The sequence below is a fragment of the Camarhynchus parvulus genome, chromosome 2 (assembly GCF_901933205.1).
Source record: "Camarhynchus parvulus chromosome 2, STF_HiC, whole genome shotgun sequence".
In the NCBI taxonomy this organism is placed as follows: Eukaryota; Metazoa; Chordata; class Aves; order Passeriformes; family Thraupidae; genus Camarhynchus; species Camarhynchus parvulus.
In genome coordinates this window covers 23964901-23977179 of record NC_044572.1, presented here as the reverse complement: position 1 = coordinate 23977179, position 12279 = coordinate 23964901, and the positions used below count along the sequence as shown (strand labels likewise).

Below are 12279 nucleotides of genomic sequence, written 5' to 3'. Positions count from 1 at the left end.
AGACAGCAGAAGGTGCTATAACCATGTATTGGAGTAACCTTTTTTAAAAGGGTTTACTCTGAAGGGCAACAATAATTTTCAAACTTTGGAGGCAAACCTCATTCATGCAACACATATAGAATTCCTCTCTCCCCTGCGTACTCAGATAAATTTAGGCAGTTACTTTCCCTTCTCTATAAATAAAACAGAAGTCAGTAGCAGAAAATTGCTATTGTACAATTATCTAGATCATCACACAGAAAGCATGATTATGAAAAATCAATCCCATCACATCTAGAATTGGAGGCAAGTGTTTTCATAGAAAAGTTTGGTAAGAAAAGCCCTCAAGAAGTGGCCTGGTGCAACCTCCTGCTCAGAGCAGGCCTAAAGACACAAGGCTGCTCAGCAGCCTGTCCAGTCACATCTTGATGACCTGCAGGGATAGAGCTTCCCTAAACTCCCTAGGGATTACTAGGATGTATGAGAGCTCTTTTCTTCTAGTTGTTTGCTATGTAGTAAAAACAGTTATTCTGAGAGTGAGAATTTGAATAATGAAATGGAAAAAAAAAACTAGTCATAAAGTCCTTACTTTTGCAACTATTCTACTTTAAAATAAATCATTTCATAAAATACATCAGCAACACAGAGCATTAATCTTTCTGCTTGCTATATCCACTCTTCTAACATATTCAATATTTCAGACAAATTAACTACTATTATAGGTTAAAACCAACATATGCATGCAGATTATTTTTTTCCAGGTAAAAATAACACATAAGACATAAGCAAATTTGTCTATTTAATTAAAGAATTTGTTTAGCACTTTATTTTTATTTTATTAATATTTTCAAAGAGTAGAAATAGATCCTAAAGAAGTATATTGTACAGGGCCTTAAATATCATTTAACATTCTTGCTATAATCCATAAGTTTGCACAAAACTCGAAAACACTTATAAAAAACAACAATTATTCTACATACCAACAAGCCTTATTACATTCAGTGTAGTGTTGGTTAGAATAGGTGCATTCACTTTATTGAGGTTATAATCTGATCTCTTTCTGCTCCTCAGAGTTTCTCGAGAAACACTTAAAAAAAAAAAAACAAAACAAAATATAGCAAATGTGAAAACATTCAAAGACATACAAATGAAATTTAGTGGAAAATGTATTATTCCTCCCCCCTTCTTTCACATGACAGTATGTCTTCCAGTGCAGAATTTTGCTTATGCCAAAGCACAACAGGGTTAGGATTCTAGTATTTAAGAAAGAAGCCTGATCTAATTTACACAGAATTGTGCTACAGAAGGAATTTTTGGCTTTTATTCTAATGCTGGAGTTCTGCAGGCCTCTGTCTTGCCCAGTCATTTTAGTCACTCACTCTGAATCAAATTCATAATTCACAAAGAGAATAAAAACAACACAAGTCACAACAAAACAGAGGCAGATTTTTCAGCTACAGATGAAAGTTACTACCTAGAAATAGAAGCAATTTTGAGGAAGGTGAAACTAAAAAAGTCATTAACTTTTTCATAAATTTTAGTCCTGAAAGAGGCAGGAAGTTGGACTCAATGATATTTATCCAACAAGACACATTTTAATTTTCTTTAAGAAAAACCCTCTGCCAGCAGCCATACCTCAAAATTATATTCTTCCAAAAATTTCCATTTCACAGCACAAACCTATGGACAGCAACTCTTGTTTGTTCTAATTAAATGATTTTTAACTATATCTCCACCACTCCTTTGAAAGGAGGCAGTTAACATGGTATACCTCACAGAAAGAATCATGCTAACAATATTTTATCCTAAAGAGTTATCTTGTAACTACTCTGCTACTCTGCTTTGATCCAAGTGATGGCATTCTAGTTGTCCTGCAAACCCTACATAAAAAAATGTTAGCCTGCTTCACAAAATCCTAATGTACATCTAAGTTGTACAGTGTCCTAGACAGAAACTTGTTTTCAGATCCTTTTAGAGGATACAAAGTTGGCTTTTTTTATATGAATATATAAAAATAAAATACTTTTTATATACATCAAAATAGAATATGTATATTCATTTATATCCATGGTGTTTTAAAGAAAAAGAGAACTTAAAATTGAAAAGTACTGTCTTCAAGCTGTGGAATAATCTTTTTCTTTTTCTTAACCTGTAGAAGTTTATTGTTCTGCAGAAGCCCAAAACTCAAAGCATTTGTCTGCAAACAACCACTTTTGACATAATAAAAATTACACAATACACAAGAGCTGCTGTAGAAGGACCTTCAGTTAGCATCTAGTCCTTATTAACCAGTTTTCCACTACCTGCTTCAGAGATCCTTTAATCTCCTTTCAAAATGTTCCTTTCTGCAGGTTTCTCTGCAATAATGATAAGTGGTTTAATGCTCCTCCCCACTCTGGAGACCCAAGTGCTGAGCCTTCTAACTGTGCAGGCAGCATAATGTTTATTAGATTATTATCCCACTGTTGTAGATTACAGAAACTGAACTAATTAGAATACTGAGATGAAAAGCATGTGAATTAGACCAAGGACCCACACAACCAACTTACCTTTTTATTGGGGCATCTCCTGTCTGCTCATCCACATAATCTCTTTTCAACTCTTCAGGAACATCGCTGTCACTATCATACTCTTGATATGCACTTTTTTCTTGTTCATCTGATTCATACTGGTAAAAAAAAATAATTGACTACCATTATTTTTCTTATAATATTATCACTCACTTAATACTGCACTTTGGTCACTTTTTGGCTTTTACCTTGATTGGGATACAAATAACTTTGCTGGCTGAAAAGCTGCTGTATTTCAATATTCTTTAAAAATGCAGCAGGCAAATTATATTATGTTAATTAGGTAAATATCTGCATCATTCTATGTCAGCTACCAATAATTTGTGTTCCTTTCTAGTTGATGTATAAAATACCCATATATTTGAGCTTTTATTATTCTCTTATAATCTGAAAAAACAGTAATAAATCCTCAAAATTCATCTATATAGTGACAGTAAAAAAAAACCAAAAAAAACCCTGGCACTACATAATAGTTAATTATTATTATTATTGCAAGAAGAACTAAACTATTGCTTCACAAAAATACTTCTTTATACTGTACACATTTAATTAAGAAAATAATCCAATACCAAAAAAATAACTTGCAGTTATGCAGAATGCACCTGCACTTGAAGAGAGACACTTTTCCTTAACACATACTCTGCTTTGAAGCCACTTTATCCACACAGTGACACGGGTAACACACTCTGGTTCCAGGATCCTTAAGAAATGGCAGCCAAAACACACTAGGACATATAATTTTTCAGTCACACATGCTTTGGTCCCAAGTTGCTGAGAGTTTTCAAGGCTGGCACTATGAAAGCACTATGTACAAATGCAAGAACCCCACAGTACAAACAAATTCAAAACAAAACCAGCTCAGGTGGAAAAAAAAAAGAATGCAGTATAAGACACTCGAAAGAAATGTTCAGACCATTAGTAGTCCCAGGCAAAATATCTGCATCATGAACATTTTAGACAAAGGAAAGTTGTAAAGAAAGCAGCTCAGTTTTTATTTCAAAAAAGAGCTGAGTTCAGCCTTGACTAAGGACAAAAAGAACCACAGTTTATCTAACTTGACTGGAACAGTAGCACAGAGAATTACCACCACTTACTACACATTAACATAAAATAAATGATGTGCTGATTCAATTAAAATCCAGTGACAGTGAAATGACAAATTGACCACAAATTTTTAACTACAGTTCATATTGATGTAAGAATCTCTCAGTTGACATTAATGACCTGTCTTAACATCATAGAATAAGAGGGATTTTGAGATTTTTTTTTAACATGGAAAAATACTTTTATTAAGTCCCAGATCATTAATAGCATTAGATTGCGGGAACAGCTATTTATGAGATAAATGCATTTGTATTTTAAAGTATGCATTAAATAACAACTACTAATAGTGACCTCAATCTGAAGAGACCTTATAGACCTGTTTTGAATATACACAGTCTGCAGTAAAGTTCTGAAGTGCTAAAATGAATTCAGGTATCTTGTAGCAATAATGAGGTAAAGTGTTAAGGCAATGCCCTCAAACCAACCCACAGGAAGCTGTAAGATTCATCAAAGTTGAAGAGTGTTACAATACTGGAAGTTAACTGTGGCACAACAGACACATTTTAAGAAACTACAGAAAAGGGACATAAAGCATCTCACCAAAGCTCAAGATACAGAGCTGAGCTAATTGGGTCCAGGGGCCCCATTTTGCAACATCTAAGCACTTAAAGACTCTAAAATTCTCAAAAGAAATCCTGACAGGTCTTCCCACCCTACAGATAAACTGACAAGTAAATAAAATGTTTATGTCCTTATCGTGCTACTTCTTTCTATATTTGACAACATGCCTATATTCTCTGGAAACAAAATATTGCAACCTCCATCTGAGACAATTCCAATTTTCAGTGCTAAAATGTGCCTCCACCTTAATTGCTCAGTCACTGAAACACAAAGTCTTAGTAAAAATTTTATCCTGTGTTATTTAAGCAGGTTATTTATATTTCTATGTAAAGAATAACAAAATAGGTGTACCTTCTACATTTTAAACAGCAGCTCTCTGTGTGTCAGCACTTTGAAACAGACAGTTGTGAGACTGAAACGTTAAAGGTTAATGGCTCAAGCAAGCAGCAGTTTGCAAGAGCAGCAGGCACTCTGCTGAGGCCAGGTTTGCACAGCCAGCTATGCTGGCAAAACCTCTGATCTCCATAAGACAGAGGAGGTGCACACCCACCACCAAAGGATGACCATGAAAAACCAGCCTTTGTTTAGCAACAAGCCATTTTTTGACCCAGATACAGAAAAAGGTCAGTAATAAACAGATCCTGAGAGACAGGATAATGCTTTTTATCATGATGATGTCCTTCCCATGAGGAAGTATCACGTAAGCCTCAATGTATTCACCCCTTCTGATAATGCATAATTGGCTCAACTAAGCCAGGCCAAGCAGCAGTCAAGTTATTTAGAGGGGGCCACACATATCACAGACCCCCAAAATGCCCCCAGACTCATTTCTGCAGCCTTGCACGAGAGGACTGCACATGATCCACAGTGTTGCAGCAGCCAAAAACACCCCTGCAGTGGAGGTACCTGGCTTCTCCCCCCAGAACATGAATGTCTATTAACCCAGTGAACTTTCATGTTTGGTGGTTTCCCTCAGCCCCAACAGATCAAGATTGTGGCCATCACTTTGACCAATGGACACTGAAATTGTAAAAACTAAGTCCTGCTTGGATCCATGAGTTGTGTTATCTTTCCACTATCTACTCTTACCCTTTCCTTTTTTCTTTGGATATTTTGTTAAGTTATATCTTGATACTTTTATATTGTTCTATTACTGTAGATAACAACATGCTAGATAAAATGACTACATACGTCATATCCACCGAAACCTAATTGTTCTAAAATAAACCTTTCATTTATATGCATCATTCAGTGTTGTTTCACTCTAACCCATCCCAAAGGATCTATTAACATGAACCTCAGTTAGCCTGCCTCTGGGACAGAAATGCAGAGAGGAGACTAAAAATGTCAAAAGGGAAAGTAGGACAGTTATCTGTAGAGTAGAGTCACCTCAGTCATAAAATACCTTCATTCCAACACCAGCCCTGGGAGATATCCTGTACACAAGTTAATTAACTTGCTCTGCGTCTCCATTCAGAGAGACAAATCTCTGTCTGTTTGACACTTGTGTTTTGTAACTCATGTAGGTTTCAAAAAGTGCCAGTAAGACCTGCAGGACCACTATCTCTGTCATAAGCCTGCAGTCTCTGTGACAGAGGTCCCTTCGAACAATAACAATTCAGTGATTCTGTCTTACTGACAGAAGGCAGCATTGTAACACTTCATGCTGGCAAAAGCCAACAAAATAATGTCTCCAACACGTTCATCAGCATTTGCTACCTAGTTTTTCATCAAATGAATAAATGCTCGCAAAAGCTTAGCACAGAGTAAGACAATGTCTTCTAAATTTTTCTTCGAGCTAGGAGAAACAGATTCTGAAGTGTAAAATGTCAGAAACAGAAAGACCAAAGAAGGTCTGCCCTAACTTGTATACAGAGTTTTCATGTCTCATACAAATGTGCAGAGAGAAATAAAAACACCTCAACCTATCCATAGCCAAGAAATGAAGACAATTCTACAAATCCCTTCTACAAGTGTAAGTATGCTGCTTACAAGTTACTAAACACAAAATATGGGAACAATGCAGGCTCTCATTCACTAGCAGCAACCTGCAAGGTATCAGAGGAGTTTGAAATCACTAAGCAGCAATTGTTCTTTTTTGTTCTCAAGATGCTATCCAGCCTCAGTAGCACAAGTTAAGCCCAAGAAAACATCACTCCTCAAAGGAATAAAAAATAACAAAAGCTTAAACAAAAACATGATAATGTAGCATTTAAGAAAACGGTACAAAGTTTTACATTGAAACACACTTGATCATTGATACATTTTGACAGACCTCTGAAAAAAATCCACACGGTTATTGTTCAGTTTTGTGGAAGAACCCACAATAAAGACAGTGTCCTGAGCAGTTCAATTACAACTAAAAGTGATGTAACAAACATCAGAAAATCCACGGCAAATCACATTGGAGCGAACAAATACAACAAAAGGAGCAACCCACAACAGTTCTTTCCTATAAAGCCAGAAAACAAGTCCTAAAATGATAAAATTACCTCCACAAAGAATGCTAACTTAAACGCCTGGAAAAATACTAATTTAGGTAGAAACTGTCTTGCTAACCTTCAGGAATGCTTGACTTCAGTGGAAAAAAAGTGATTCAGTGCAAAACAAACAGAACTTTAAACAGGATGCCTGACTTTCTGGCATTTTTAAAAGCAAAGCAGCACAGTACTGCAGGCAACAGATTCTTGTACTAAGGCGCCTTACCACCATTGCCTCACAAAATAAACCATCATTTACTGAAGGCACTATTTGTCTTTTTTTTTTTTTTGCTTTTTTCCTGAAAGACTCCATACCCCATTGGAAGCTAACACATCCTCAGTCTCATCATCCTTGCTGTCGGCCTGAATTTCGAAGGGGTTTCCCCCGGCGCAGTACTGCTGGAACAGCGTCACGGCCGATGAAGCTGCAGAGGCAGGCTGCTTACTCGGCGACACCGACGGGGAACGCGACTGCTCCAAGAACTTAAATTCCTGTCAACAGGAATAAATCACATTGTCATCAGGCATTTTCAATATTATAAGGACTCCAGTTCCATAAAAACAAAGGGTAATAACAAACTTGTGGACAATTAACTTTTAGCCAAAGTTTGCTGCTTATTTAAACATGCTTTTCACGCTGGCTCAAGTTAACCTCAAAAGTGACAACCTTATGCTGCTTGTCTTTGTACTTTCAGAAGTTTTCTGCTACAACATGCAATACTACATCTGCATTCTGAAAGCATTTACTGTCTTAAACTAGGTGAACACTAATTGTGGTTTTTATTTCACAGAAATAAGGAGATAAAAAAATACTTAAATTCTATTTTAAAAATGCAGTTTTCTTTACACAAGTTACCTAGTAATTTACTAAAGCTGAAATTTTCTTGTTGATATTTTATTTTTAAAAGTTGTCAAGATTTTTTTACTTCTCAAACCCACTGCAGTTTCTGATTAATGGGTGAGTACACAAACTTTTGCAAGTGTATGGACCAAGCAGGATCCAAAAGGCATGATTCTTTTTACTTTTTCCTTAACAAAACACAACTTATCTCAGATTACATGCCATTTTTATCTATTAAACTCTAGCTATTGATATTCATAATGGCAAAATGTACATTTTCATTTAACTAAAGGTTCAAAGACTAAAACACATGCAGCAAAAAGGACTACAATGTTAGAATTCTGTTTGCTTAAACAAATCAGTAACTGTCTGCCATTTTCTGCTGCTCCAGTCCCTTGAGCAGTATGTACAGATTTTTAATCCCATTTCTTTATTAAAAATATTATTTCTTTTGCTGCTGAATGCTGCTGAGGGTCCTCCCTCCCTTTATCCACCATACTTTTAGTGACCCTGTAGCCTATTGCTTACTTCTACAGCTAATTCCACAGAGGTTGCAAAATGATCTTGCTTAACATTGCTGTGCTAAAACATTTCTGAACTTCAGTTATAGCTTTAACCACAGGCACCATGTTTTATTTGGCAAAACAAGTTAATTTCATCCACCACATGCTAAAAATAAAAAAAAACCACTTCAGATGATTAGAAGGTAAGTACAGTGATTACTTGCTTTCAGATGGACTTCACCACTGAAGAATATTTTTTTTCCTGTCCAAATGAGGCTGTATGACCTATGTTTCCAGAAACAGATGCCAAGTTGGTACAAGCTAGTGAGTGCTCATGCAACTACTTTCAGGCACTCATGTTTTAGCATCTTACTGTCAGATGAATAATTTAGAAATTAAAAACAGACATATTAACAGTACATTGAAACTAACATTACATTGAGGCTAACATTATGCTTACAACTCTAGCATCTTCCATAAAAACCTCTGCCTGCCTGAAACAGAAACACTATTCTTTCAAAACTATTTGACTCCTAAGTTTCTAATATCATGAAGTAAAACTGAGGAGCTTTTAGAAGCCATTAAAAACATTTGTACAATAGTTCATGGATCTTACTACTTCTTAGAACATTGTGACTCTTAGTTATTAAATATTAATAAATTTGTATACTTTATGCATAGAACATACATGAAGCTGCAAAATACTAAAGCTTGATTTAACAGGACAAAGTTCCCAGGTCTCATTCTCCAAAAACATTCTTAGTTCTTCAAGACGGGTTCTGAAACACAAATGAATACTCTTAATTGGCAGAAAGAGTAAATCACAAAATTGGCAATTACTTCGCTTCTGCAGTGAAGTAATTCTAAAACTGTACAAAAAGTTACACTTTAAAACAAGTATTTAGGCAATTCTTCTAACCAACAAACCACCAAAAGCTGTGGCTACCATAGCAGTCTATTTTTTATGACACCTCTGCAGAAAGATATTCTTTGAGACTATCTCCAAAATTTGTAAACTAATTCTTTTAGTCAAAACCGTAACACATTATAGAGGGACACGTACATATATGCAGAAATACTGGATCTTTTTCCTCTGTAAACTGTAGAAAGCAATATAATATACACAAACACTCCACTAGCAGTACAACAGGTTCTGAGAGTCCACATAAGACAGGTGTTTCTTTCAAACACACTGAAGGCAACAGAGAGCAAAGGGAAGTGGAAAGAAATCATATTCTACAGACATACCAACCTTTTAAAGAAAAAACTTAAATGGCTATTAGTCTCTAATTTTCTTCATAGCTTAATTTTACTTTGGTATCAGTAATACAGTAATAAGGAAAAGTAATCAAGCCATTACATGTCTATATTTCTTCTGTTGTTTTTAATCACTAGAAAAACCTCCACTCTGTCATAAGCAGAAACATCTTTGATAAAGAAAACAAAATCGCCACATAAATGGAACGTATAGGAAAAGACAGCAATGAATTCTTTTGGGATCACACTGCTCTATCTTTTCCTCTTAATATAGGGCATATTGTTTTGTTTAACAAGTAACAGTTGGTAAATTATGCACTGGGTTTCTAATTAGGCAATAAAATATTCTAGGAATACTACGACTTCAATAATAAACTACAACCACCACTAAAATTAAAATTTGCTTGCCACATTGAGATAAGCAATGTGTTGAATTGTGACTACAGTTTTCTGTGTTTATTTAAATTCCCAAGTTAAATACAAATAGACTATTTTCAGGGCATTGAACACCCATAGCTTGCAGATCTTCTCACAGTAAAGCCAACACAAACAACAGACAGAGATGCTGTGAAAACCAGCATTAGAGATTAAAAGTCTTTGTGAGGGAGACTGAGGTGAGAATCATAGAAAAGCAAACATTCAAAAGCCACACAACAGGTTTTGTAGAATTTAGAACCTGAAACCAAGGCTCTGACAGAGTACTTAAATTAATGTTCTTAATTTTTACCAGCATATACATTTAGGAAGGGGAATGCAAGAAGACCTGATGCATTCATTCTCTGAAAAGCTTAAGTGATCAGACACACCTTTTTACAAGTGTATCAGTACAAAAAGTAAATTGCATTTCAAAAATCATCTTATTGATGCTCTTTGCCAAAAGCCCATTCTCATTTATCAGATCAGCTTGCACTCAAAAAAAAGGCTTCCTGTATGCTCTAGTACTATATTCTCTTCTATGCTTTTTGAATCACACAGCCAATTCCTTTCAATATTTTCTCTGTGTTGGCAGTTCTCCATAACACCATACTGCCCAGGAGGCCACGTATGTCAAACTACACAAAGAACTGATTACCCCTGGACTCTAAGCATTTCAGCTCTGTGTAGCTTTCATGTACTAATGAATCTTTAAAAGCACTACAGCCTTCCCCCACCCTCCAATTAAATACCCAAGAGAAGTGAAAGCCACATTAGCTTGATCTGAAAAGGCAAGAGGCTTAAAGCTTTATATAAAACAACCTAGGGGATATAGCTGTGAGACAGGTTTTTTATGTTTTTCCTTCTGAGAATGAAAACATCAGCTAATTAATCTTCACAATATCCATGCAGCATAAAACATATAGAAAGTATTAAAAGGTTTCATATAATTTAATTCCTGTAAATAAATATTTAATTTTATTTTCACAAGAATTACATTATCTTAAAAAAAAACAAGTTATTACAAAAAATTACTATTTCTATACATATTCCAGCAGCGTTCCTTAACCAAAGATAATTCAGAAAATTAGCCTATGATTACGTAAGCAGTTAAACATACACAGAAATGTAACAGTTGAAATTACGTTTACTTAACCCAACAAGGCATTATGTGATACGTCAGTGTAGCAAAAGATGGTAAGGTTGACCAAAGTCAGTTCATGAAATTATGTCTAGGATTCAGAAAAATTTCAAGAAATAAAAATAGGTGGCATCTCCTGACAAGACATAATGTGGATCTGAGTAAGGCTCAAGTTTTTCAGACAATTGGAACTGAGGTCTTTATCAAATGATGAGAAAGAATTCCTAGCTACGAACTACCAAAGCTGGAAAAAATTCCAAACCACATTCTCATCTTCTGAATTCAGATACTGTTTCATGTCCTTCTTGCCGTAATTTTCATACTTCATGGATTTTAGGCAGAAAGCCTAAGACTTTTCAAACAGCTCTGGATGTATTAGCTTTATGATAGCTCCCAAACAAGAGGACAACAGATCAAGACTAGGAAAGTAAGCATTTCCTAGAACATGGAAGGCTGTATTTCTCCTCATATCTTCCTAGTTTTTACACACAGAAAGAACGTAATGCTAGACAACTAGAATTAAAAAGCTGTCAATCACCCAAACCAAAACATTTCTAAAATCAAGACAACTAACACAAACAAATAGAAAGATAGGTGTCGATGCTGTTATAGCCATAGATCATATCTGAGTCCAGAGAATGCCTGTCTGTGACAATACATGGCTGGCCTCATGTAATATAACAATAGAGCTGACTGAAATGTAATTACATCCTGCCAACAAACAAGCCATGAGACATGACTCAAAAGGATGGACTCAGTTCTAAATATCTTACTTGATTCAAGACAGAATTGTACATTGAAAAAACACTTCACAGTCATAAGTCTTCTCATGATGTCATAGTCATGATGAGTCTTCTTAAGCAACTTTGCTACCAAGTATGGACTTCAGAGGCATTCCTTCTCAGGATGCCAGGAGACAAGAAGCAACCTAAAAACTACTGAAATTCTACATTAAAATATTGTTCATCTTTATCTGACTTGCCTGCTGCAGAACTACAGTTTTCCACAAACACAGTGGAAACAAAGGCTTCTCTATCCTCTCCCTTTTTCTCCAGGGCTCAGAGCCTTACTGTCATCAGAAAACCTACTCTACAGTCAATCTCAATGCAGGAACATTATGCAGTGGAATTCCTTTGGAAAGCACTTACCCAACAATAATAAATGTCATTAGAATCATCTACTGCACATATAATAGCCTCACCTGTGGTATGTTTTGAAATAGTTAACGCTTTGTTTTCTGATAGATTCTTGCAAAACTTCAGACTTACTGCCACAAAATTCTTCTCCAACCTGCATCAGCCTAGAGTAATAAAACAAAGTTTAGACATATTTATTGATTTCTTAATACTGCTGTTCCAACTATGAGTGTAGATGAATCTTCATAAACACAGAGCACCAATGTTACATTGCAATGTTAAGGTTGCATTCC

At 35.5% G+C, this 12279-nt stretch overlaps 1 protein-coding gene across 1 annotated transcript in view; it reads right to left on the bottom strand.

Annotated features, from left to right (window-relative positions):
• Positions 1 to 12279, bottom strand: part of VPS50 (VPS50 subunit of EARP/GARPII complex) — a 78659-nt gene that overhangs the window by 27215 nt on the left and 39165 nt on the right. Inside the window, exons 16-20 of the mRNA XM_030971315.1 lie at positions 12052 to 12150; positions 8727 to 8817; positions 7010 to 7186; positions 2529 to 2647; positions 960 to 1066 (exon numbers count right to left, since the gene is read on the bottom strand). Of these exons, the coding sequence (XP_030827175.1) occupies positions 960 to 1066; positions 2529 to 2647; positions 7010 to 7186; positions 8727 to 8817; positions 12052 to 12150 (593 nt within the window). The remainder of the gene's footprint in view (positions 1 to 959; positions 1067 to 2528; positions 2648 to 7009; positions 7187 to 8726; positions 8818 to 12051; positions 12151 to 12279) is intronic.